Source organism: Macrobrachium nipponense, chromosome 1, assembly GCF_015104395.2.
Source record: "Macrobrachium nipponense isolate FS-2020 chromosome 1, ASM1510439v2, whole genome shotgun sequence".
Classification (NCBI taxonomy): Eukaryota; Metazoa; Arthropoda; class Malacostraca; order Decapoda; family Palaemonidae; genus Macrobrachium; species Macrobrachium nipponense.
Genome location: NC_087200.1, coordinates 154,737,140 through 154,764,054, shown reverse-complemented (window position 1 = coordinate 154,764,054; position 26,915 = coordinate 154,737,140). Strand labels below are relative to the sequence as shown.

The 26,915-nt window shown below is 37.7% G+C and overlaps 1 protein-coding gene across 1 annotated transcript in view; it reads right to left on the bottom strand.

Annotated features, from left to right (window-relative positions):
• Nucleotides 1-24,817, bottom strand: part of LOC135219775 (choline-phosphate cytidylyltransferase A-like) — a 327,433-nt gene extending 302,616 nt beyond the window's left edge. Inside the window, 1 exon segment of the mRNA XM_064256827.1 lies at nt 24,689-24,817. Coding sequence (XP_064112897.1) covers nt 24,689-24,799 — 111 coding nt within the window. The 5' untranslated portion in view covers nt 24,800-24,817.
• Nucleotides 24,818-26,915: the final 2,098 nt, after the last annotated feature.

Below are 26,915 nucleotides of genomic sequence, written 5' to 3'. Positions count from 1 at the left end.
ACTTGACCTCTACATCTAACACAGACTGGGAGTCATAGTTTCCTGAAGTTAGCCGTGTAACGGACATTTGACATACTCGAGTCAGACATCGATAAATAAAGCTAAAAAAACAGACTAAAAACCCTAAACAGATCAAAGCACTGTTAATTACACCTAACTAGCTAACAAATACCAAAAGGCTATGACAAAAGAATCAGAGTACTTCACTGAAGGTACTGCAAAACACTTGGCAAACGACAAAATCCAAATTCATAGAAAGCTACAGCTTACAACCTTCATTGAAAGCCGGTAGAAATAAATTGAGTCTCTTTCCCAAGTTGTTTACCTATCCCCCGCTAGTGGATGGGGGTACCAACATGCACCAAAACAAAAGAATTGCTACCTCGATTTTCAACTTCTAGCTACCAGTACGTGTACTTAGAAATTCTAAGCTATGTAATTACTTGGTAAATTACTTAAATAAAAAGCTCTAGTTTTTATCTCTGTATATGAATAAATATCATTATCATTACTCATACTTTTGCATTCTTCAACATACTGTACATTCCTCATTTTGCTTCATTTCAGAATCACAGTACCTGACACTTTTTGGTTCCCTTTAAAATGACCTGAAATAGGAGCTGCATTTAATATAGCAAAAACACAGGATACTGGAATTTTCACAATTCATATTACAGTCGACCCCAAGATTCATGGGGGATAAGAACCACAACACCCTATGAATAGCTAAAATCTATGAATACTTGACACCCCTTCTAAAAATGCTTATAACTGCCTATTTTGATAGTTCATACACCAAAAACCCCCTCTAAAAATTATTATACCTGGCTATTTAATAGTTTTACTAAGACTATAAATAGAGCAAATAACATTTTTCTTGAATGAAAATCACCATCAACAAGTTTCTTTTAAGCCTCCTCCTTTAAAGGGTTAGACATAACAATGATTTTTCTTCTCTCTTTTTCATTTTCATCAAAAGCACTTTCTGTTTGGTCACATAAACAGATGAGCCTCAATCACAATCTATCAAAGTTTAAACATAATTTATTGGCTCTAAGTATTTTAATGCCTCTAATATAGTTTTTTACAATTGGGTATACCAAAACTTCTGTTTATAGAATAACGCCCTTTCAAATTCATGCAGCCCTCATTAATCTGCAGAGATGTCATATAATAGAAAGAAATACCACAAAAAAACGTGTAAATAAAATATACAGTAGTAACACCTCAACTTACCAAGTTTCTGTAATTTTCAGCTAGTACATTATTACCAATACATATTTGTTTGTTCAGTTAACATATAGCATATATTTCTCAATAAATCTCTCCTACTGATTGAATGTTAAGTGTAAAGTACAGTTATTTTAGGTTAGGAACTATGTGGAATTGCTGTTAGTTCTAAAATAGTATCTAGAAATATTCACATGCAAGCTATAATATATGATCTCTGTTACTTAACAGACTTTGTTACATATCAGACAGCCTGACCTCAAAATGTCTGTGAAGTTGAGGTGCTAACAGAATAGAACATAACTGTGAACACAGTTCCATGGTAAGGCCTCCTAAGTCAAAATACAAAGTTCTTAAAATATCACATTTCTATGTATGGAAAGCCTCAAGGAGATGAAACAGTAAGAATACGATTCTAATAAATCAACAATTAACACTATAATTTTCAACCACAATCAATCTCAGTTTAAACAACACAATCTACTTTAAACTCAGAATGTTTCAACATCAAATACAGATAAAGAACAATGCCTTACATCTATGATACAAAGTACACAACTCCCTTTATAACCTGTAAAATTGCAATAAAAATGTTATTGTTATAATACAATTAAGTTTGTTCATACTTACCTGGCAGATATATATATAGCTGTCTTCTCCGAAGTCCGACAGAATTTCAAAATTCGCGGCACACGCAGTGGGCGGCCAGGTGGTAGTACCCATTCCCGCCGCTGGAGGCGGGAATCAGGGAACTATTCCCATTTTCTATTCATATTTTATCAGTGCCACTGTCTCCTGAGGGGAGGTGGGTGGGCACTTTAATTATATATATCTGCCAGGTAAGTATGAACAAACTTAATTGTATTATAACAATAACATTTTGTTCATGAAACTTACCTGACAGATATATATATAGCTGAATCCCACCTTCGGATGGTGGGAAGAGACAGAATAGGATTTTTGGGAAACTAAATTAAGTAGATGATATACATCTTGGTTCCTCACCTGTTAGCATAGCCGACTTCGTGATTACTGTCACCAAAGTCTGCTTCTGCGTTACTAGAGTTGCCAGCGAGGTAGAGACCTGTAATGCTGGTGCGCTCTAGATGATCTGTCAACGGGGGCGTGACCACAATGTGACTAGACCATATGACCATACTTCTGAGGGCAACGAAGCTAAAAACCACCACCTGACCTAACCTATCAAAGTTAGTTCCATAACTTCTAGGCTAAAGAAAAGGAACGCGCCTCAAGTGACCAACCCTTCAAAAAGTTAAAAGCACACCTATCCCTTTTCTATAGGATAGGATTCGTGTTGCTTGCTGCCCCCAATAATATATCTACGGATATGTATGGTCCTAGCGACTTACAGATCTCAAATGTCGTCTTCACATCCCGTCGGGAGTGTGAAGCGAACACAGAGTTGCTTCGCTAAAGCGTGGCACTCAGGATGTTACTGAGTGTCATGCCCTGTTGAAATGCTTCCGAGGCCGCGCCCTCACCTCTTGAGCATTCATATTAAGAAAAAATCTCAAATCTTTATGCAAACATAATGAATGAGACTTCTTAAAAGAAATCCTTGACTATAATGCCAGGGTGTTCTGGACATGAACCAGTCTGGTCTTTACGGAACACCGCAGATTGTCCGTTGACCTCGACTTTCTATAGTTTTATCAAGATAAAACTTGAGAGACCCGACAGGGCACAGGACTCTCTAATGCCCTTGCCCAATAATTTGTGCCATACCCTTGGTCTCCAAGCCTTCGGGTCAAGGGTTAGACAGGTTTTCGTTCTTATCAAGAACGGAAGGCTTAGAGGACAGACCGCATTATGTCCTTTAAAGCTAAAACCTCTGATGATGGCTAAACCTCACTAACCCTCTTTGCCCGTGGCTAGAGCGGTTAGAATGTTAGCCTTTCTGGTCACGTGTATTAAGTTCGCAGAAAGGATAGGTTCGAAATGCTTTTGGCATCAGAAACTCAGACTACGTCTAAGTTCCATGCCGGAACCTGCGATCCAGAGAATTTCAAGATCTCCCCAGACTCAAGATCGTGAAGCTTTGTTGTTTGACAGAACCGAATCTCTGAGCCTAGAGGCCGTCAACAACATATTTGCATATTCTACAATAGTTAGGACTTCTAGCTTATCTCATACTTCATACGGAAAGATAGAACCATAAAGAAATTCACAGAGGTCGAGGTGGAGGAACAGTCATTTCCCTTCACTATCTCCAGAAACGGCCCCTCCAATTTTGAAAACACTGAAAATAGGGCAGCTCTGCTTTGCCTTGGCCAAGAGACTGCCATTAATCTTGAAGATCTTATCGCTTCTCGATAGTCTGAACGCCTTCAGACTCAGAGAGGAGAGATATTAGATACTTCACTAAGTGACGATGTTAGATTACACCGATTCTCTCGGGAAGGGTCTTTGGACAATTCTCTGAATTACCTGACCTCTGTGAATCCAACCTCTTAGAGGCCAACATGTGGCGACCTAATCTAATCCTCTAGGATCATGAATAAGGGAACAACTTCTTAGAGGAAGCTCCTTCGTCTTCAATATTACGAAAAACTTAACGAAAGGACGCCCTCAGTCTCTCCTCACTATTGACATACTTCTAAGTGAGGATTACTCAGACGTCAGTAGTTGTTGCCTTCGATCGAGAAGACCCGCACGGACGTGCACTAGTTTAACGAACCTCTTGAGGATCGTTACGTTCCGTGCCCAAGCCCATAACCAATTCTCTCTTCTTGAGCTAGGAGAGAGCTGAGAAATTATCCGAGATGATTTGGGCCACTCGATCCAAACTCACCCTTTGAGGAACTGGAGAGCCGACCAATTTGGCTTCCAATTCTTTCAGACAATGTGCCAGAACATCTGTTCCTCTGTTCGGATGTCTGGCACCCTCTCGCTATCATCCCGAGGTGATCCTCAAGCCGTTGAGAGAAAATTAGAATTATTATACTAGATCTTTGATGTTATTCCAATTTCTTTGTGAGGAAAAATTGTAGAGGTCTGAATTGCTGTTTTATTCAGGGAAAACAAGCTTCTCCAGCGAGGAAATGGTCCCCAGCAAACTCATCCTTCCCTCCCACTCAGCCTGCTTCCTTCCCTAAATAAGGCTGCGCTTTGCATAAGCAGGAGAGCATTATTATAGTGCTATGCAAGCGGTAGATTCGTACAGAATTCTGTTACCGTGCGGTAAACCCGCACCGAACAAGTATAAGAGATATCTTGTTGAAATTTTCTAAGTAAACGGAAGTCATGTTCATTTCATGATTACTAGAAATTTCCTCAACCCGAGGCTAAAATCCATGATTGTAGGGCAGAGAGACGGTTTATTCAGCCATTCCCGCAAGGGAGTAGAGACGTAACCAATCCGCGCATGACACCGAGCTAGCCGGTACTGCGTAGATCACAGTAACAGCAGCTTGTTCATCGTCTCGCACTATCTGCCTGAGTTGCCAGCTACTCTTTTACGAAGGGTAGGTATGAAATTATCGAGCAAAAGGAAAACTGCTTCAAGCAGGCATATTGTAAACGAAACAAAATTCGCTAATACAGAAGCTGAGTTGGTGTTGCAGTTCAATTAGAATACTTCTCGTCTAAGTCGCAATCCGTAGAATAACTAGGATATGCGCCTACCCCTCGGACAATTCAACTGCTTAGTAGAATCATGTCGCGAGGTTTAATATACGTAGTATATTTAATAGGATTCTGAACAACGATCCTCCATCCTAAATTCTTTCAAGAAAACAAAATAAGGATTGGGAGATCGACCACCTTCAATCTCTATCAGGAAGAGTGAAGGAGAAGTCTTCCTCGAAGGAAAGCTTCAATGGTGAACAGAATACTATCTGCCTGAGATGCCAGCTACTCCCTTTACGAAGGAATAGGTATGATATTATCGAGCAAAGGAACTCTCAAGCAGGCCTATTTAAACGAAACAGAATTCGCTAAATACAGAAGCTGAGTTGGTGTTGTCGTAATAATACCTGAAGAGTTGTTCTTACTCCAAAAACTCTTGGAAGGTTGAAGGGAGTGTCAAATAAATACATTAGAACACAGTTTCTTTCGGCTTCTATCCGCAGAGGTAAATACGATATGCGTATATGACTTGACCCATGCGTTAGCAAAATGACGCAAAGATAAACTACGTAAGTATTGTAGTAATTTTGAACATCGAATTCTCTACTACATCTTTCCCTCGACGAGGAAGAGAGAAAGGAAGGAAAACGACTGTCCACGTTCTAATGAATGAGACTTTTTAAAAGAAACTCCTTGACTCTTTGCCAAGACTCTTTGCCAAGAAAAAAGGGAGTAATATTCGAATAGAGATCATCAAGAGAGAACCGAGGATCGAAAAGGTGGAGGGCCGTTCATGTTCTTTATGTATTGGGACATAAGACTTCCTGGATCTAGTCTACAAGTCTTTTTCTTACTCCCGGATGAGCCTCTGAAAATGAATGAGAGCTCTTCCGAAATTTGTTAATGAGTTTATCCGCTTAAACGATAAAAACGTTAAAATCTATGTCAATGAGAACTACCCCATTTATGAGGGGTCCCCCACTTAAATGACAAAACGTTTAGTATCTTGACAATGGGGAAAAACGTCCTTACTTGACAAAACTATTAGCACTTTGCTAATAGGGGAAAACCCTTTAAAATGACCGAAAGTCACCCAGGAATCCGAGTATATAATCTTCCCGATTCTCAGAGAAATCGATGAAGAGGAAGACGGGATCGAAGAAAAAATTCGGGTATGTCTGTCCGCTAACTCCGAATCCTTTTTAAAAATTTTGTAAAGGAATGTCCTGTGGAGAGTCCTGAAAAAACCTCCTCTTGACGAGCGTTTATAAGCGTCAGCGTCCTAAGAAACGTCCTGAACAGCAAATAAGACGCCTTCTACAAGTCTTTTCTCTCGCAAGCGTCCTGCTGAGCTTCCAACCGAAGCGTCCTGGCGAATGTCCACAAAAGCGTCCTCATAAGCGTCCTGCCGAGCGTCCTCAAAGCGTCCTGGAAAAGCGTTCCTGCTGAGCGTCCTCAAAAAAAAACGTCCTGCGTAGCTACGAGCGTGTCTGAGCAGAGAAACCACCAAGTCTTCTGAACGACGTTTCAGAGAGGAACTCGTTGAGCGCCCTGATGCATGCAAGGCCCGCCAAGAGGCGTCCTGGCGAGCGACCTTGCCAACATCTCAATGTTATGACGAACCGCGTTTTGCGTATGACGTTGAATATTTTCAAGGGACGTCCTCATGCGAGTCTCCATGGAGAGCCGCACGCTGCTCCTGAAGTGTGTGAACACTAAAGGAAGACGTATGGCTTTCGTCTTCAAGACGGGCCTTAAAGACCTTCATACCTTCTTACAAAGACAGTGGCCGCCTGTGCGACAACTTGCGTCTTAGTAATGCAAAAGAACATCTCCAGAAACGCACTCAGCAAAGGAACGCCGAGCTTCCGAAAGACACCCTCGCAAGGTGCTTGCCGAGCGTCCTGGAGAATGTCTCTACTTATAGGACGTCGAGCACCTCCAAAAGCTTCCTCACGTCTAAATTGCCCTTCTTATGCCGAACCAGAGACATAAGTTGTTTGACTGTGCAAGCAGCTTGCCGGACGTCAAACTTATCAGCTTGCTTTTTCGAAGTAAAGCGAACGTTACATAACGTATACGGAGCGCCATGAGGGAGAGGAGACGAATACTGAGTTGCTCCTCCAAAAGGTGGAATCTAGAATGTCCTTGATTACCAAATTCTTTTTGAATGAAATCTAGCGAGGTTGAAACAGCTCTAACTTCATGAGCGTTCACTCGCAGGAGGCTCAAATCACTCTTCTGGCAAGATGAATGAGCCTCCTTAATATGTCCCTTAGGAAAAGAGCCAGTGCATTCTTCGAAAAGGGTAAATGTGGTCTCTTCCTGAGCACATACATTACCCGAAGGACCTCTTACTTCCTTCGTTTATGTAAATAAATTCGAGAGCCCTGACAGGGCACAGGACTCTTTCATCCTCTCGTGACGAGAGAGAGGAGTGAAGCGTCCTCTTCTCTAAAGCTTCTTTAGGGGGCGCGAGTCCTTCAAGATTCGTGCACGTGCTCGACTCTTCGGCAGCCTGGGAAGCGACAACAGGACCTGCCGAAAGCGAAGCAGATCAGCATGAAAAACCGTAACCCCCTCCTCGGCTTTTGACATGCCCTCTCCCTGGTTTCCTGGGAGTCCGACAGAGGTCTAGGCCTAGAGGCGTTATGGGGCCGATCTGACGTTCCCTCCTGACGAGAGAGAGGACGTGAAGCGTCCTCTTCTCTAAAGCTTCTTAGAGGGCGCGAGTCCTTCCGAGAGCTCCAACCCTTGCGCGGGGAGGACGCCTCGGGAGACGAGAAGCAATCCTTCAAGATTCGTGCACGTTGCACGATCTTTAGCAGCCTGGGAATCGTCAACAGGTCCTGCCGAAGGGACGCCAGATCGGTGGGGAGCCCCCGTAACCCTCTTGCGGCTTTCGACATGCCCTATCCCTGAGTCCTGGGGAGTCCGACAGAGGTCCAGGCCTAGAGGCATTATGGGGCCGATCTGACGCCCCCATCCACAACACAAGGGCACTACACTTCACAACACTGATTGGAGAGCGAGCACTTAGTCTAAGATTAACTTGATGTAATCCTCTAGCAGACACTTCTTCTAGGCCCGTAAGCCATACCACGGGTTAGGCAAAATAAAAATCTACAGGAGGTTAGAAGGTTCATTATTTCTAACTTCTGTTTACTGTGGAGGAAAACTCCTGATTCTAACACGCTCTAAAATGCGTACATGAATCCTCCTTCTTCCGTAATCAGTCACACATTACACTAATTACATTGAACTTATGCAAAGAAAACATGTAAACGTCATATATACTAAGCGAGTGTCTACCGAAAGTTCCGGTAGCCTCACCTTACCCCATGCAGACAACAAAGTCTGAAACTAGGCTAACTAGCTTCAGACATCAAATGCAATGAAAAAATTTACGATAGCGTATGCCTAGCCACAAATCCAAGTCAATAATCGAAAGAATAATTAGGATACTTAAGCGGCTAATGAAGTTTCAAAATCCTAGGCGGAGGTCTGTAAACAGTTGTTTACCGACCGGCGACAGAAAAAATATGAATAGAAAATGGGAATAGTTCCTGATATCCGCCTCCCAGCGGCGGGAATGGGTACTACCACCTGGCCGCCCACTGCGTGTGCCGCGAATTTTGAAATTCTGTCGGACTTCGGAGAATACAGCTATATATATATCTGTCAGGTAAGTTTCATGAACAAATTACCAAATTATCAGTACCATACAGTTAAATTATGCTACCTCATAACAAACCGTAAAATTGCAATAAATATGACATTTTTATGATAAAATAAAGATTTATATATTCTTACCAATTAATTATATAGCCTATGGTTTCCTCTTGCATGGCAGTTAAATTAAAAGATCCGCAGGTTATGCTTCATAGTTTAGTGCAGATGACTGGTCCTCCCCAATAATGGGAATAACAAGAACTACTCAGCAAGCAACCTCATTCTGTTTATACCTTATGTCCATCAGAGGGAGGGAGGGTGGGCACCATCATGTAATTACTTGGCAAGGATACATCAAACTTTATTTTATCATAAAGATGTCATTTTTATATGTGACCGACCAAGTAATTACATACCTGATTCCACACTGAAAGAAGGACATATTCAACTCCAAAACATTAAGTCATGTGATATATTTGAAATAGAAAAGTTGTAGGCATTGAATACAATGCTTGGAGTTCCTTTTAGTAAAGGGAACTAAACTTAACATGTAGTGACATAGCATAAAGCCAAGAAGCATCTCTACTTAGCGGGAACTTTGCAGCTGAGCACTCCATTGGTTAGGAAAGCAGCAATTGAAAGTTTTGCAGCAAAGTAGCTTACTGAAGACTGGCGAAACTCCAATGAGTGCCAGCAAAACTTCAAAAGTGTCTTTTCCCTGGGAGCAGTACCATAATAATAACCAGCTAACACTGTCACCTGCACTTAATTAAAAGATCACGACCCATCCACTGAATGTGGTGGGTGCTCCAGATACATTCTACCCACCAGTTCTCACAAAACTCAGCACCTTCTTACAAGGTGAAGAGAAAGTAGGAGAAATTTCCATGCTTCTTACTGCAATGCCATGCCAGTTACTAATAATTGCAGGGTAGTGCAAACAATTTGAGCACTGTTTAAACTTTTTTGAAGAAGTGAGAAACAAAAAAACACTTGCAATTCCAGTAGATCGACTGTCGGATAGATGTAAGGGGCACATATGCATGAAGGCTAAAAAAGGTAGGAACTGTTCTGCTGTGTTTAGTTTTCCTAAAGAAGTAGGCCCAATGCTTTCCTGAAACTAAGAGATGGTCTCATACCCCAAGTCCAAGATGGAGAAAAAAGGGTCCTTGTCAGAACAATCACTTGGATGAATGGCCCCCTGTGCTGCCAATCCTGATTAGGTAACACTTGAAAACTCCAAAAGAACAGAGAGCTTCCTATTCTTCCAAAGAGCCAAGGATCCAGGCCACCACTTTGTCTCCCTCTGTTTGGTTGTATCAAAAGACTTAATTAGGTCGAACAAATTTTGATTAGTGAAGAGATCTACTCCCCTATGTCTAAAAACTGAGTACTACATGGCTCTGTAGCCCTTAATGGTTGAGGAAGACAGGCCTCTAGATGATCTTAAATAAAGCAGGGAATCTCCAATTTCTGCTACAGACATCTGAGAAGACGAGATGTTATGTCTTCTGCACCAGGATTAAATGACTGTCCACTTGGCTTGATATACCTTGCCAGAGGATTGGCATCTGCATTAAGCAATAGCCTCTGTAACTGACTTTGAAAAGCCCTTGCTCGCACCAGTTTCATTTCTTGAGTCTGAATGAGGCAAGCCCAGAGTGGGCAGCATTTGGTGGAACCTTCTGAAATGAGGCTCTTTGAGTAGATTGGGTTTTTGAGGCAATAGTCTCGGAAAGTCCATCAGAAGCTCTAGCAAGTCTGAAAACCACTCCCGAGCAGGACAAAATAGCACTATACTAGTGTCATACATAGTCACATTTTGGTGATTTTGGAGCTTGTTGATAACTTTCCTCACCATCTTGAATGGTGGGAAGGCATTGCATCCATCTCCCGTGCTAGATGATCCGGGGCTGGCAAACAATACAGAGGAAGACAATGGTTCCAGGCGGTCACAAACAGATCCAGGATTGGGTTTCCCCACTGTGTCCAAAAATCTAGACAAAGTAAGGGGCCTAGGGTTGACTCTGTGGGGAGAACTTGCGTTTGGCAGCTCAGCTCATCCACTGATACAATTAATTTTATCTAGTTAAATCTGGTTAGGACCTTTGTTCAGTTTCGATCTGCCCAAATGAGAAGGGCTCTAATGCTTCGTAAAGGGTAAAAGAATGTGGGCCCCCTTGCTTCTTAACAAAAGACAGTGCCAAGGTATTGTCCAAATGGACTGTCTGGTCAAACACTTCAACTGCAAAAACTTGCAATCCCCAGTGAATTGCCTTTAGTTCTTATACATTTATATGCCATTTCCTTTGCTCTAGAGTCCATATCCCAGAGACCTCCCCAACCTAGGTCTGAAGCTTCTGAAAGAGACACTAGGTCAGGGCTCAGAGGAAGGAGTTACTTCCCTTGTGCAAGACTTGACTGTTGACCTCCTACAAAGGCTGGTCTTCTTAAACTTCTCAAGTCACTGCGGAAAAAAATGTGTAAAGACACTACTTTCTGTCCCAACTGACTCTTAGATAAAATCATAAGTTCCTTATGTGCAGTCTTCCTATATTTACAAATTGCTCCATGGATGAGAGGGTCCCCAGTAGCCTCATCCAACTGTTTGCAGAGCAGGACTTATTATTACAGGCAGTCCCAGGGTTACGACAGGGGTTCCGTTCTTGAGATGCGTTGTAACCGGAAAATCGTCGTAAGCCGGACCATCGTCAAAAATCCTAAGAAAACCTTACTTTTAATGCTTTGGGTGCATTGAAAACTATGTAAACTGCATTCTTATTGCATTTTGCATTAAAAAAAACTTTCAATTATTGATTATTTTGCATTTTTGGTGTCATATTTCATCTGCCAGATCAGTGCTGTAGGCGTCGTAACCCTGGAACACGCGTGGTAACCCTGGAAATAATTTCTGATGAATATAATTGAAAAGTGCCTTAACCTCGGAACGTCGTAAGCCAAGACCGTCGTAACCCGGGGACCGTGTATTATTATAAAATTATTATTATTATAAAAGTAGTTTAACCAGACCACTGAGCTGGCTTTCAGCTCTCACAGGGCTGGCCCGAAGGATTAGAATAAAATGCCAGGTTTAGGCCTAAGGCCAAGCACTGTGACCAAATAGGTAATTTAGTATGATGCTGAATAAATTAAAATTGAATTAAAAACTGCACAAAGGCATGTGCGTTCATACTGGAACACACACACAATAAATACACTTATTCATGCTTCAATAAATACATACTAAAAAGGTATATTAACCCTTAAACGCCGAGCCGGTATTTCCGAAAGTGTCTCCTGCATGCCGGCGGCGTTCGGGAGTGAGCGCCAAAGCGGAATTTTTTTTTTTTTTTTTCAAAAAATCACAGCACGCTTAGTTTTTAAGATTAAGAGTTCATTTTTGGCTACTTTTTTGTCATTGCCTGAAGTTTAGTGTGCAACCATCAGAAATTAAATAAATATCATTATCATATATAAATATTGGAATATATGACAGCGCAAAAAAAAATTTCATATATACGTACAGTGGTACCTCGAGATACGAAATTAACCCGTTCCGAGGCACCCTTCGTATCATGAGTTTTTCGTATCTTGAACCGCATTTTACATGTAAAATGCCTAATCTGTTCCAAGCCCTACAAAAACACCCCATTAAATTATATTTCCAGGCCTACAACACATGCTCTAGGGTTACGACGCCAATCCGACGGGGACGGAAGAAATATGACTCCAAAGAGGCAAAATACTGTACATACTTGAGTAATATTCAACTGCATGTAATGTTCAACCCCATTTTTACTGCATATACAGGCAGTCCGCGGGTTACAACGGTGTCGGCTTACGACGTTCCGAGGTTACGACGCTTATCAATAGACGCTATTTCCATAGTTACGACGCATGTTCCAGGGTTATGATGCCTACAACGCTCATCTGGGAGATGAAATATGACACCAAAAATGCAAAATAATCAATATTTGATGGTTTTTTTGATGAAAAATGCCATAAGAATGTAGTTTACATAGTTTTCAATGCACCCAAAGCATTAAAAGTAAGGTTTTCTTAGGATTTTTGACGATGTTCCGGTTTACGACGATTTTCGGCTTACGACGCGACGCGTCCAAGAACGGAACCCCCGTCGTAAACCCGGGGACCGCCTGTATTAGGATTTTAGCATATGTCCCTTAGCAATAAGCCTAGCCTATGTTAGCAGTAGCCTAGTCTACGATTCTGACATCTAAACCTAAGAAGCTAAAAGCTTAGAATATGCCAATAAAATGTATAAATAATCAGTATGTACTCATTTCAAATAATTATTAATTAATCATTAACTATAATACAAAAACAAACAAAAAAACACCTTCCAATCGATTGTTTACATTCAGCTCTTATGAGTACCGAACGAACGCCAAGCAATCACTTTTCCTAGGACACAGTAAGTCATAAATTTTCATTAATATCTCTCTTCAACTAATGAAACTACCAAACAGTATAATAACCATTCATTTCTATTCTTTATTCTAATTCTATCTTTACCTAATGGAGATACCGAGTTACTGACAGCTATAATGAAACATATACGTAACGTAATATTAAAAGAAAAGAAAGAATTCTAAAAAATGCGTATTTGTGGGCATCGATGATAGCAGTCTGATTTATTTTATATTTTATGATATCTAATTCACAATTTTTTTTATTAAATGTATTGCATGTAGTCATTTCAAATAATTATTAAGTAACCATTAACTATATATTTAAAGAAAAGAAAAGAAAAAAAAAAAGCTTCCAAACTTCTGTTTACATCCAGCACTTACGAGTACCGAACGATCGCCAAGCAATCACTTTTCCTAGTACACAGTAAACCATAAATTTTCATTATCTCTCTTCAACTACTTAAACTACCAAACAGTATACTACAGGCAGTCCCCGGGTTCCGACGGGGGTTCCGTTCTTGAGACGCGTCGTAAGACGAAAATCGTCGTAAGACGGAACATTGTCAAAACTCCTAAGAAAACCTTACTTTTAATGCTTTAGGTGCATTCAAAACTATGTAAAACTGCATTCTTATTGCATTTTTAATCAAAAAAACCTTTAAATATTGATTATTTTGCATTTTTGGTGTCATATTTCATCTGCCAAATCAGCGTTTGTAGGCATCGTAACTCTGGAACATGCGTCGTAACCCTGGAACATGCGTTGTTAACCCTGGAAATAATTTCTGAGAATGATAATTGAAAAAACGTCGCCCTAACCTCAGAACGTAGTAAGCCGAGACCGTTGTAACGCGGGGACTGCCTGTAATAACCATTCATTTCTATTCTTTATTCTATCTTTACCTAATATTTTTTTTATTAAATGTATTGCATGAATAAGTTTTTCAATTTACAGCATCCTTTTACCAATAGAATACATAAAGCACAAGGGGTAGATGCTGACCAATAGGAGAGCAGGATCTTATGGGGTGGCTAGCATTAGGAGCCAATGGGAGAGCGGGAGGATGGTGGCGAGTTTACTCAGTTGGCGGCACGCGAGTTTTAAAAATGATCTCGGTGGTCCGGGCAAATCACGGGACCTTACAGCAACAAAATTTCGTAACTTGAGCAATTTTCGTATGTAGAGCCGTAAAATTTTTCGTATTTGCTTTTGTATCTGCGGGGTTTTTTTCGTAAGTTGAACCTTTCCGTATGTCTAGGTAGCCACTGTAATTATTGTGTATAACAAATTGCACTGTGAGCAAAACAGTTAAAGCTAATGAGTTCATTATATTGTTGTTGTATTGTACACTAAATTGCGATGATTTTGGTATATAACAAATTGTAAAACGATCAAAGCATCACAGAGAAAATATTATCACAATATGATGCACGAATTCGTAACGCGCAGACGTAAAAAAAAAAAGTTGTTCTAAAAAATTCACTATAAATCAAAATGTTGTGCTAGAGCCTTCCCGTTTGTTGCAAAATGAAGATAATTGATTGAACATTACTAGACTGTAAGTGTTGTAGCTTAAAATTACAGTTTTCTACCATTTCGGTCGAGTTAAAGTTAACCGAAGGTCGAATTTTTTCTATTTATCGTGATTTATATGAAAATATTTCAAAATTGATAAAAGCTACAACCATAAGTTATTTTTGGTTGTATTCTACATGAAATTGCACACATTTTCATATATAAAACTTAATGTAACGGCTCAAATAAAATGGTGCAAAAATTACGACAATCTGACGAAAGAATTTCTGATTTTTTCAGCAGTTACCGAACAGACGTAAGGAAAAAGTTTTTTTAAAAATTCACTATAAATCGAAATATTGTGCTAGAGACTTCCAATTTGTTGCAAAATGAAGGTAAATGATTGAATATTACTAGAATGTAAGAGTTTAAGCTTACAATTACGTTTTTCGACCATTTCAGTTGAGTCAAAGTTGACCACAGGTTGAAATTTTGGCACTTCTCGTTATTTATATGAAAATTTTCCTTTCCAAAAACTGATAAAAGCTACAACAATGGGTTTTTGTTGTTTTTTTTGTATTTTTTTGCTTCATGTAAAATTTTGCGCATATTTTTTCATATATAAAACTTTATGTAACGGCCTAATTAAAACGGTGCAAACATTACGACAATCGGGACGAAAGAAATTTTAGATTTTTTTCGCATTAACATCGCGGACGTATGACAAGTTTTTTCAAAAATTCACCATAAATCGAAATATTGTGCTAAAGACTTCCAATTGGTTGCAAAATGAAGGTAAATGATTGAATATTACTAGGATGTAAGATCTTTAGCTTACAATTGCGGATTTTGACCATTTTGGTTGAGTCAAAGTTGACTGAAGGTTGAAATTTTGGCACTTATCGTTATTTATATGAAAATATTTCAAAACTGATAAAAGCTACATCCATGAGTTGTTTTTAGAGGTATTCTACGTGAAATTGTGCAAACATATACTAAACTTTATGTAACGGCTAATATAAAATGGTGTAAACATTATGACAATCTGACAAAAAAATTTCAGATTTTTTCGGAAGTTACCACGCAGACGTAAGGAAAAAGGTTTTTTCAAAAATTCACCATAAATCGAAATACTGTGCTACAGACTTCCAATTTGTTGAAAAATAAAGGTAAATGATTGAATATTACTAGAATGTAAGAGTTTTAGCTTACAATTGCGTTTTTTGACTATTTTGGTCGAGTCAAACTTGATGGAAGGTTGAAATTTTGGCACTTTGTTATTTATATGAAAATATTTCAAAACTGATAAAAGCTACAACAATGGGATGTTGTTGTTTTTTTGTATTCTTCATGAAATTGCGCATATTTTCATATATAAAACTTTATGTAACGGCTAATATAAAACGGTGCAAAGATTACGACAATCGGACGAAAGAATTTTAGATTTTTTTGGCATTAACCGCGCAGACGTAGGAAAAAGTTTTTTTTTCAAAAATTCACCATAAATCGAAATATTGAGATAAAGACTTCCAATTTGTGGCAAAATGAAGGTAAATGATTGAATATTACTAGAATGTAAGATCTTTAGCTTACAATTGCGGATTTTGACCATTTTGGTCGAGTCAAAGTTGACTGAAGGTTGAAATTTTGGCACTTATCGTTACTTATATGAAAATATTTCAAAACTGATAAAAGCTACAACCATGAGTTGTTTTTAGAGGTATTCTATGTGAAATTGTGCAAATTTTCATATATAAAACTTTATGTAACGGCTAATATAAAACGGTGCAAACATTATGACAATCTGACAAAAAAATTTCAGATTTTTTCGGAAGAGTTACCACACAGACGTAAGGAAAAAGGTTTTTTCAAAAATTCACCATAAATCGAAATACTGTGCTACAGACTTCCAATTTGTTGAAAAATAAAGGTAAATGATTGAATATTACTAGAATGTAAGAGTTTTAGCTTACAATTGCGTTTTTTTACTATTTTGGTCGAGTCAAATTTGAGGGAAGGTTGAAATTTTGGCACATCGTTATTTATATGAAAATATTTCAAAACTGATTAAAGCTACAACAATGGTTTTTTTTTTTTTGTATTCTTCATGAAATTGCGCATATTTTCATAAATAAAACTTTATGTAACGGCTAATATAAAACGGTGCAAAGATTATGACAATCGGACGAAAGAATTTTAGATTTTTTTGGCATTAACCGCGCAGACGTAGGAAAAAGTTTTTTTTCAAAAATTCACCATAAATCGAAATATTGTGCTAGAGACTTCCAATTTGTTGCAAAATGAAGGTAAATGATTGAATATTACTAGAATGTAAGATCTTTAGCTTACAATTGCGGTTTTTTACCATTTTGGTCGAGTCACAGTTGACCGAAGGTTGAAATTTTGGCACTTAGTTATTTATATGAAAATATTTCAAAACTGATAAAAGCTACAACCATGAGTTGTTTTTAGAGGTATTCTACATGAAATTGTGCAAATTTTCATATATAAAACTTTATGTAACGGCTAATATAAAACGGTGCAAACATTATGACAATCTGACAAAAAAATTTCAGATTTTTTCGGAAGAGTTACTGCGCGGACGTAAGAAAAAAATTTTTTTTTTTCAAAAAATCACCATAAATCGAAATATTGCGCTAGAGACTTCCAATTGGTTGCAAAATAAAGGTAAATGATTGAATATTACTAGATTATAAGAGGTTTAGCTTACAATTGCATTTTTCTACCATTTCAGAACAGTCAAAGTTGACCAAAGGTTGAAATTTTGGCACTTATTGTTATTTATATGAAAATATTTCAAAACTGATAAAAGCTACAACCATGTGTTGTTTTTTGTTGTATTCTACATGAAATTGCACACATTTTCATATATAAAACTTTATGTAACGACTAATATAAAATGGTGCAAAAATTATGTCAAAGTGACAAAATAATTTCTGAGATGTGTCGCTGATGCTTTTTAGTGCGAGAAGAAAGAAATTCGCGCATGCGCACCTGGGTAACGCTTGTAAACAAAACAACAGCTTGATCCGTGAACTCCCAGCATCCCTCAAGGTGCGTGATTCTAAAGTTTTCGCCAAGTAGGCCTATAACTATTTTTCCCAAAATTTAAAAAAAAAACTTTTTTGCGTCGTTTCATACGTCCATTGACCCTTAAACGCCTAATGGACGTATTTCACGTCGAGATAAATTGTCTGTCGGGTGCCGATTGGACGTATTTTACGTCGACATAGAAGTTTTTATTAAAATTCGCGGAAAAATACTTATAGGCCTACCAGCCGAAAACTTTTGAATCACGCGCCTTGGGGGATACTGGGAGCTCACGGATTAAGCTGTTGTTTTGTTTACAATCGTTACGCAGGCGCGCAAGCGCGGATTTCTTTCTTATCGCACTAAAAAGTATCAGTGACACATCTCAGAAATAATTTCATCTCTTTGACATAATTTTTGCACCATTTTAAATTAGCCGTTACATGGAGTATTACATATGAAAATATGCGCAATTTCATGTAGAATACAACAAAAAATACTCATGATTGTAGCTTTTATCAGTTTTGAAATATTTTCATATAAATAACAATAAATGCCAAAATTTCAACCTTCGGTCAACTTTGACTCTACCGAAATGGTCGAAAAACGCAATTGTAAGCTAAAACTCTAATATTTTAGTATATTCAATCATTTACCTTCATTTTGCAACAAATTGGAAGTCTCTAACACAGTATTTCGACTTATGGTGAATTTATGGAAAAAAAAAAAACATTTTCCTTATGTCCACGCAGTAACTCTTCCGAAAAAATCATACGTGCGATTGTCGTAATGTTTGCACCATTTTAAATTAGCCGTTACATAAAGTTTTATATATGAAAATGTGCGCAATTTCATGTAGAATACAACAGTAAATAATTGAAGGTTGTAGCTTTTCTCATTTTTGAAATATTTGCATATAAATCACGATAAATAGAAAAAAAACCATGTTCGGTCAACTTTGACTCTACCGAAATGGTAGAAAAACGCAATTGTAAGCTAAAACTCGTATAATCTAGTAATATTCAATAACTTACCTTCATTGTGCAACAAATTGGAAGTCTCTAGCACAAAATTTTGATTTATGGTGAATTTATGAAAAGAACTTTTTCCTTACATCCGCACGGTAACTCTTCCGAAAAAATCATACATGAGATTGTCGTAATGTTTGCACCATTTTAAATTAGCCGTTACATAAAGTTTTATGTATGGAAATGTGCGCAATTTCATGCACAATACAACTAAAAAAAAACATGGTTGTAGCTTTTATCAGTTTTGAAATATTTTCATATAAATAACAATAAGTGCCAAAATTTCAACCTTCGGTCAACTTTGACTCTACCGAAATGGTCGAAAAACGCAATTGTAAGCTAAAACTCTTACATTCTAGTAATATTCAACCATTTACCTTCATTTTGCAACATATTGGAAGTCTCTAGCACAATATTTCGATTTATAGTGAATTTATGAAAAAAAAAAAATTTTTCCTTACGTCCGCGCGGTAACTCTTCCGAAAAAATCATACGTGCAATTGTCGTAATGTTTGCACCATTTTAAATTAGCCGTTACATAAAGTTTTATATATGAAAATGTGCGCAATTTCATCTATAATACAAAATTAAATAATTGAAGGTTGTAGCTTTTCTAATTTTTGAAATATTTGCATATAAATAGCAATAGAAAAAAAACCACGTTCGGTCAATTTGACTCTACCGAAATGGTCGAAAAACGCAATTGTAAGCTAAAACTCTTACAGTCTAGTAATATTCAACCATTTACCTTCATTTTGCAACAAATTGAAAGTCTCTAGCACAATATTTTGATTTATGGTGAATTTATGAAAAAAAAAAAAATTTTTTCCTTACGTCCGCGCGGTAACTCTTCCGAAAAAATCATACGTGCTAATTGTCCGTAATGTTTGCACCATTTTAAATTAGCCGTTACATAAAGTTTTATATATGAAAATGTGCGCAATTTCATGTAGAATACAACAGTAAATAATTGAAGGTTGTAGCTTTTCTCATTTTTGAAATATTTGCATATAAATCACGATAAATAGAAAAAAAACCATGTTCGGTCAACTTTGACTCTACCGAAATGGTAGAAAAACGCAATTGTAAGCTAAAACTCGTATAATCTAGTAATATTCAATAACTTACCTTCATTTTGCAACAAATTGGAAGTCTCTAGCACAAAATTTTGATTTATGGTGAATTTATGAAAAGAACTTTTTCCTTACATCCGCACGGTAACACTTCCGAAAAAATCATACACGAGATTGTCGTAATGTTTGCACCATTTTAAATTAGCCGTTACATAAAGTTTTATGTATGGAAATGTGCGCAATTTCATGCACAATACAACTAAATAAAACATGGCTGTAGCTTTTATCAGTTTTGAAATATTTTCATATAAATAACAATAAGTGCCAAAATTTCAACCTTCGGTCAACTTTGACTCTACCGAAATGGTCGAAAAACGCAATTGTAAGCTAAAACTCTTACATTCTAGTAATATTCAACCATTTACCTTCATTTTGCAACAAATTGGAAGTCTCTAGCACAATATTTCGATTTATGGTGAATTTATGAAAAAAAAAAAAATTTTCCTTACGCCCGCGCGGTAACTCTTCCGAAAAAATCATACGTGCAATTGTCGTAATGTTTGCACCATTTTAAATTAGCCGTTACATAAAGTTTTATATATGAAAATGTGCGCAATTTCATCTATAATACAACATTAAATAATTGAAGGTTGTAGCTTTTCTCATTTTTGAAATATTTGCATATAAATCACAATAAATAGAAAAAAAACCACGTTCGGTCAATTTGACTCTACCGAAATGGTAGAAAAACGCAATTGTAAGCTAAAACTCTTACAGTCTAGTAATATTCAGTCATTTATCTTCATTTTGAAACAAATTCGAAGACTCTAGCACAATAGTTAGATTTATGGTGAATTTAAAAAAAAAAAAAAACTTTCCTTCCCTCCGCGCACGGATTCTCCGCCGCAAATCTCCAAAATGCGTACATCACATTCTCGGAATTTTTGCTCCGTTTCATATTAGGCGTTTCATAGAGTTTTATATATGAAAATGTGCGCAATTTCATGTAGAATAAAACAAAAAATAATTGAAGGTTGTAGCTTTTCTCATTTTTGAAATATTTGCATATTAAGCATATTACAAAAATTTGACATTCGGTCAACTTTAACTCGTCCGAAATTGTCAAAAACTGCAATTGTAAGTTAAAACTCTTACAGTATAGTAATATTCAATCAATTATCTTCATTTTGAAAGAAATTGGAAGTCTCTAAAACAATATTTAGATTTATGGTGAATTTTTGAAAAAAACATTTTTTTATGTCTGTGCATTACGAGTTCATGCATCATTTTGTGATAATATTTTCTCTGTGTTGCTTTGATCGTTTTACAATGTGTTATATACCAAAATGATCGCAATTTAGTGTACAATACAACAAAATAAAATTAACTTGTTAGCTTTAACTGTTTTGCTCACAGCGCGATTTGAATACAATTATATATGAAATTTTGTTTTCGCGCTATCATACATCGCATTGTTTATATATGATAATATTTTTTTCATTTCTGATGGTTGCATACTAAACTTCAGGCAATGACAAAAAAAGGTGCCAAAAATGAACTCTTAATCTTGAAAACTAAGCGCGCTGTGATTTTTTGAAAAAAATATTTTTTCCGCTTCGTCGCTTACTCCAAGACCCCCTCGGCATACGGGAGACGATTTTTATTATACCCCTTCGGTGTTTAAGGGTTAAGCACCCAACAGACTATTTTCGTCAACGTTTAATAAGTCCAATAGGTGTTTAAGGGTTAAAATTCAGAATAAGTCAAGTAATATTCTAAAATTTTGCTTTGAAATTCATTAAATGTTCTAAGGTTTTTGAGCTTTTATTATATGGTAATTGTTGTTATATCTTATTATTTAAATCTTAGTTCCTCATAAACACCACAACTGGAACCAATGAAAATGCAAAAGATTCTGATAAAATTGCCTTTTGGATTTATTTCCATAAGCTGACAATCACTGCTGGTCATACTTTGGACACACAACACGCCCGACAGTTGGTTATCAACGCCTTGCACTCTGAGCACTGGGGAGCAGGGCATGTGGGCTATTCATTAAGTTCCCATGTGTCAGATGAGTATGGCCTATAAGTAGGAGTGTCAGGATCACTTGTGTATGTCTCTCTCTCTCTCTCTCTCTCTCTCTCTCTCTCTCTCTCTCTCTCTCTCTCTCACACGATGTACTCCACTTCATAACATCAGGTTTTATTTGTTTTAATTTATTATTTATTATTCTATACATTTTTTCATTAATTTACAAATATTGTTTTTATATATCTTATATTACAGTCAATTTAGGGATGTCTACATTTGCTTTTATTATGTGGACTGCCTCTTTAGCTGCTTTATCAGCCTCTTTATTTTCCTTTTATCCGTACATGGGCAGGGATCCAACAAATTACGTATACGTAGTACTTTTTCCATTATTATATAACTTATGGAGTGAAAACTTAATTTGTTGAACAATATCTTTTGGATTGTAAATTTGAATGGCTTCTATAGCACTTCTGGATTCATTATAAATCACAAAATTATTAAATGAGTGTTCTTTGATTATCTTTATAGCTAATGTTATTGCACATTAACTGGAAAAAGAACTGATATGCTTTGTCTTGGGACAATGCAGCATCTCCCACTCCATGCTCTGATTTAGATCCATCGGTATATATTGTGTAATGTGGACCTTTTCAGCTTATATGCTCTACTGTATGATGTCTATGGTATTCTGGTGATTTTTTGATAAATATTACAGGGGTGTGCAAAATCTCATTTTGTTCATTGTCCAAGGAGGAGGTGATTTTACAACTAAAAGCACTTGCATATTTATATTTCAGCAACTCATACAAACTTGAAGATGAGGAGGCAACATGTCTAAACACCTCGTGTAGAAAACAGAAAGGGTGTTCTAGGACACCTCTTTCTTAACCTGGCCTGTGTTAATACAAGTCTACGACACCTAACCTCTAGGAGATGAGACGTTCAGATAACTATGAAGAGCTTGACGGGACCCTGAAGCTCTCCAACCTTACCAAGGAAGCCTAGGTCAGAAGGAAAACTCCTCACAAAGTCAGTTTCCTGAGATAATCGATGCATGGGCTCCGAGGAGGTTGAGAGAGAATACTCAGTACAAGAGTAAGGCCCCAACTCAGTAAGATCCCATACTCAGTACCAGAGTAAGGTCCCAAGTAGGGGATCTGAGTTTCCTAGGTGAACAAGACTGCTCCAAGCACTTGAACCACACCGAGGATTTTGAGGGTGAAGAGAGGTCAGCATCCTAAGGACAAACTAAACACAAGTAAGCCTTGTAGCACCTTCCCAGTATCAACAGAAGGAACCTCCTGTTATGAAAAAGCTTTAGAAGATCTTGTCTACTGAACAGGAACTCTTGAGTGGAGAGAAACCTTTTGATGTCACCAATCACAGCAGCAGACAACTTATCTTGTATACAGCTGACAAAGATCCTCTGGAGTAATAGCCTTACAAATTAGTCACTGCTTTGCAGGAAAGCTCTCCCGTAAGAGATGCTGGATCGACTCCATACATGAAGAGATAAAGATCCTAGTGATTGGAGGCACCTCTCCACAAGAAACTGGTGAAGAAGGTAGTTCTGGGGAGGAATCTCTCTTGTCTACACAGCTTTGAGATGAGGAGCTACTAGGGTTAACCAAAGACTTTGGATCTTGCCAATGGCAGTTGCCCTTCAATCACCCCTCTGAATTGTTCCTGTCCTTCTGAGCCTCCTCCGAAGGTTGTGGTGCTTATCTCGAAGAGGTCCTAGCCTCGGGGGCATGGAGTGTACAGGACAACCAAGTCCACATCAGAGTTGGAGTTGAACGCAGCTTCCTTGGACTTTAGAAAATTCAAAGAGGGTAGGTGTGAGCACTCCATCGTTCAGCCTCCAAGAGAATTCCCAGAAGGAAGAAGGGAGTCCTCTGCTCCAGCAAACAATTCTATGACCAAGAATAGAAGACCTCCAGCTTCCTCCTAAGAGAAGAGGTCAAACATAGGACTTTTCCAAGTAGTAGACAGAATAGATAATACAATAACCCAAGGGGATGTCTTATGACAAAATGCTCAGCACAGGTACATTCTAAACATCCTACTGTGAACTTGTGCATTATCATAGTAATTGCACTGTAGACAGGGGAGAAGCCCTTGAGCTGCCCAGGAAACGTGCATCTCCAACAGAGGAGACATCTTATGAGGTGATCCTTTCTGATGACATATGGCCAGTATGCTACTCATCATAGGAGACGCCCTAAGATGATAGGACACACAAGCCAGCATGAAGAAGGGGCTCTGAGGATAGAAAGGAACACAACACCTACAAGAATGACTGGGTTCCAAACTCTCTTCACAGCACCAACGAGCATACCAAAATTAGTGAAGTGGCAATGCTGTCAGAGAGAAGTGAAGCAGAGGGGACTCGAGGCCTGAGCGGAATGCTGCCCTAAACTATGAAGCAATACCGGTAGATTTTTTCATTTAAGCTGCCATGCAAGAGGAAACCATAGGCTATGTAATTACTTTGTAAGTCACTTTTATAAAATAGCAAAATTATTGGTACCATACAGTTAAATTATGCTACCACATCAATGTCACCAACAGTAAATTTCCCAAGTTGTGCAAGCCACCTAATTCAAGTTACAAGTCTGAAAATGGTCTTTATCTGCAAATTCTGGAATATCCTACTTTGCTACAAAGAAAGTCAACAAAAGGTTCCATTGTCATTCCAATATCTACCAACAAAAGTAAGGTACAGTGCCAAGATATTCCTTTCAATATCTACTAACAAGAGTAAGGTACAGTGCCAAGATATTCCTATCATAACAATCATTGCAAACTTATATGACTCAGTGACATAATTTTGTATTATCAAATGCATCTACTTTTATTAAAATTAACTACTGAACCTGTATTATACTGTTTACATATATAGATTCCTATGTTAGTGTCATTAGCAATATCAATTGAAAGCATACACACCAAAGTATCTACCATACTATTTAACTGTTTCAAATTAAGAACAGTGATGTAAGATGGTTTGCATTCATTTGGAGAAGCAAGGGAAGGAGATGGACTATACATTAGTGGTCTTACTGGTTTTTTAAGTGGTGGTGCAATGGGTGCTATTGGGTACTCATGTTTTTTATCCACAGCTGGTACCAGAGCTTCTGCATGACTGCGTTTACGTGACATGCTGCTGCTCATCGCTGGGGACACAAAATCTGCAAAATTGTAGAGTAATTCTTAGAAAAAAGTGCAGCTTACTAGAAGTAACATAAAATAAAATGCATTAAATAAAATAAAAATAAGGGAAAAAAAATCCCCTTGACACTGATTTGTGTGCTATGCTACACATCTTGGTAAACAGCAAATAATAAATACATATAAAAATACATGTAAAATGCAATTAAGACCTCAAAGAATGGTAATCAAATTATACCTAACCCCACGACCCAGGTCCTACCTAACTGTGGGGGACTGACCATCTGTGGAACCTTCCTTGCAAGCTTTTGCTTACTGCAAGTGTTTCCAAATGGGTCTTCTGTTACTATAAAATACAGCACGGGAAGCTGGATCACCAAAATTAGCATAGGGATTCTGGTTAGTTTGCCTCACCGGAGTTAGGTTTCCAGAAAAATTCAGGATGATAACAAGCATGGAATGTTCTTTAGTAGTAGTAGTAGTAGTAGTAGTAGTAGTAGTAGTAGTAGTAGTATGTAGTAGTAGTAGTAGTAGTAGTAGTAGAGGGATAGAGTAGAGAGAGAGAGAGAGAGAGAGAGAGAGAGAGAGAGAGAGAGAGAGAGAGAGAGAGAGAGAGCACTGTCAGTCCTATGCAATATAAGATGGAAGTTTTTTGTATTTTGCGAGTAGAAGAGTCGATTAATTTGATAAAACCTTTTATTACACTTGTTTAAACCTCTTTAATTTCCACTTTACATTTAGCTTAAAATGTTCTACAAATTCAATTACATATGTCAAAACCGAATTAAAATTTTTCCATGTCTTGATTTCTATTCTGGAACTTGCTCCTGTACAGATTTCTATATTTAAGGTAATAAAAAATCAGCTAGGATGGGAAAGTAGACAACCCACAATCAGAATTTATGAAGTTTTACTGACTGACATGGTGCCTATTACAGCAGACAAACATGAAAAGAACAGAATCTGCTAGAATGACGACTACCCAAGATATCAAAACAGTCCTCTCTAAAGGTTACAGAATGCTTATGGTGAGACTTGGATGAAGGTAGACTCAAAACTAACAAAGCCTTAATATATTAATCAGTACAATTATTAAGTATGGTTTAACTATGACACTAAGTCCAAACAACTGATTCTTATCATACTGGTACAGAAAAACACATCAACATAAGAATATCTGGCTTATCAGTGGCTTGCCCCACTCTTTTCCACAGAAAAAAAGGCATAGGTAATAATCTACATACAACCATTAGCAGTATACGGTATTTAATTTTGTGTTGGTAAGATATTATTTCATATTGTTAAGAAACTAGCGCAGTAAGGCCAGAAAATGAAATTTGTTTAGTAATAAAAATGATATTGTTATGATACAATAAAGTTTTGTACATACTTACCTGGCAGATATATACTTAGCTATAGACTCCGTCGTTCCCGACAGAAATTCGAATTTCGCGGCACACGCTACAGGTAGGTCAGGTGATCTATCGCCCTGCCGCTGGGTGGCAGGAATAGGAACCATTCCCGTTTTCTAATCAGATTTTCTCTTCCACCTGTCTCCTGAGGGGAGGCTGGGTGGGCCATTTAATTGCATATATCTGCCAGGTAAGTATGTACAAAACTTGATTGTATCATAACAATATAATTTTTGTACATTCAACTTCCCTGTCAGATATATACTTAGCTGATTGGCACCTTTGGCGAAGGGTAAGAGACAGCTAATTACTGAATAGACAGGAAAACAACATACCGTATATTTCGGCGTATAAGTCGACCCTTTAGCCCCAAAAACTCATGCCAAAATTAGGGGGTCGACTTATCTAACGGTAACAAAAAGTGAATCTTTATTATATTGGCAGGAATCCAGGCTTTACAGTTGGCTAATAATAATGACAGCCTTGTTGAGGTAACTTTGTATGTAAATACCAGTATTAAAAACATTTCAAACTGTAATACGACAATAATAATACATTAGAACACCCTTTACCTTAAATTAAATGAAAAAAATCAAAGTAACTTGAAGAAACCCCAATCGCACAGCAAGTGTAAAAATTGCGTAGCCATTTGTAGTACAGTAATTGAGAAGGATGCGTTCACTCTGACAGTTTTGTATTTACCGGGG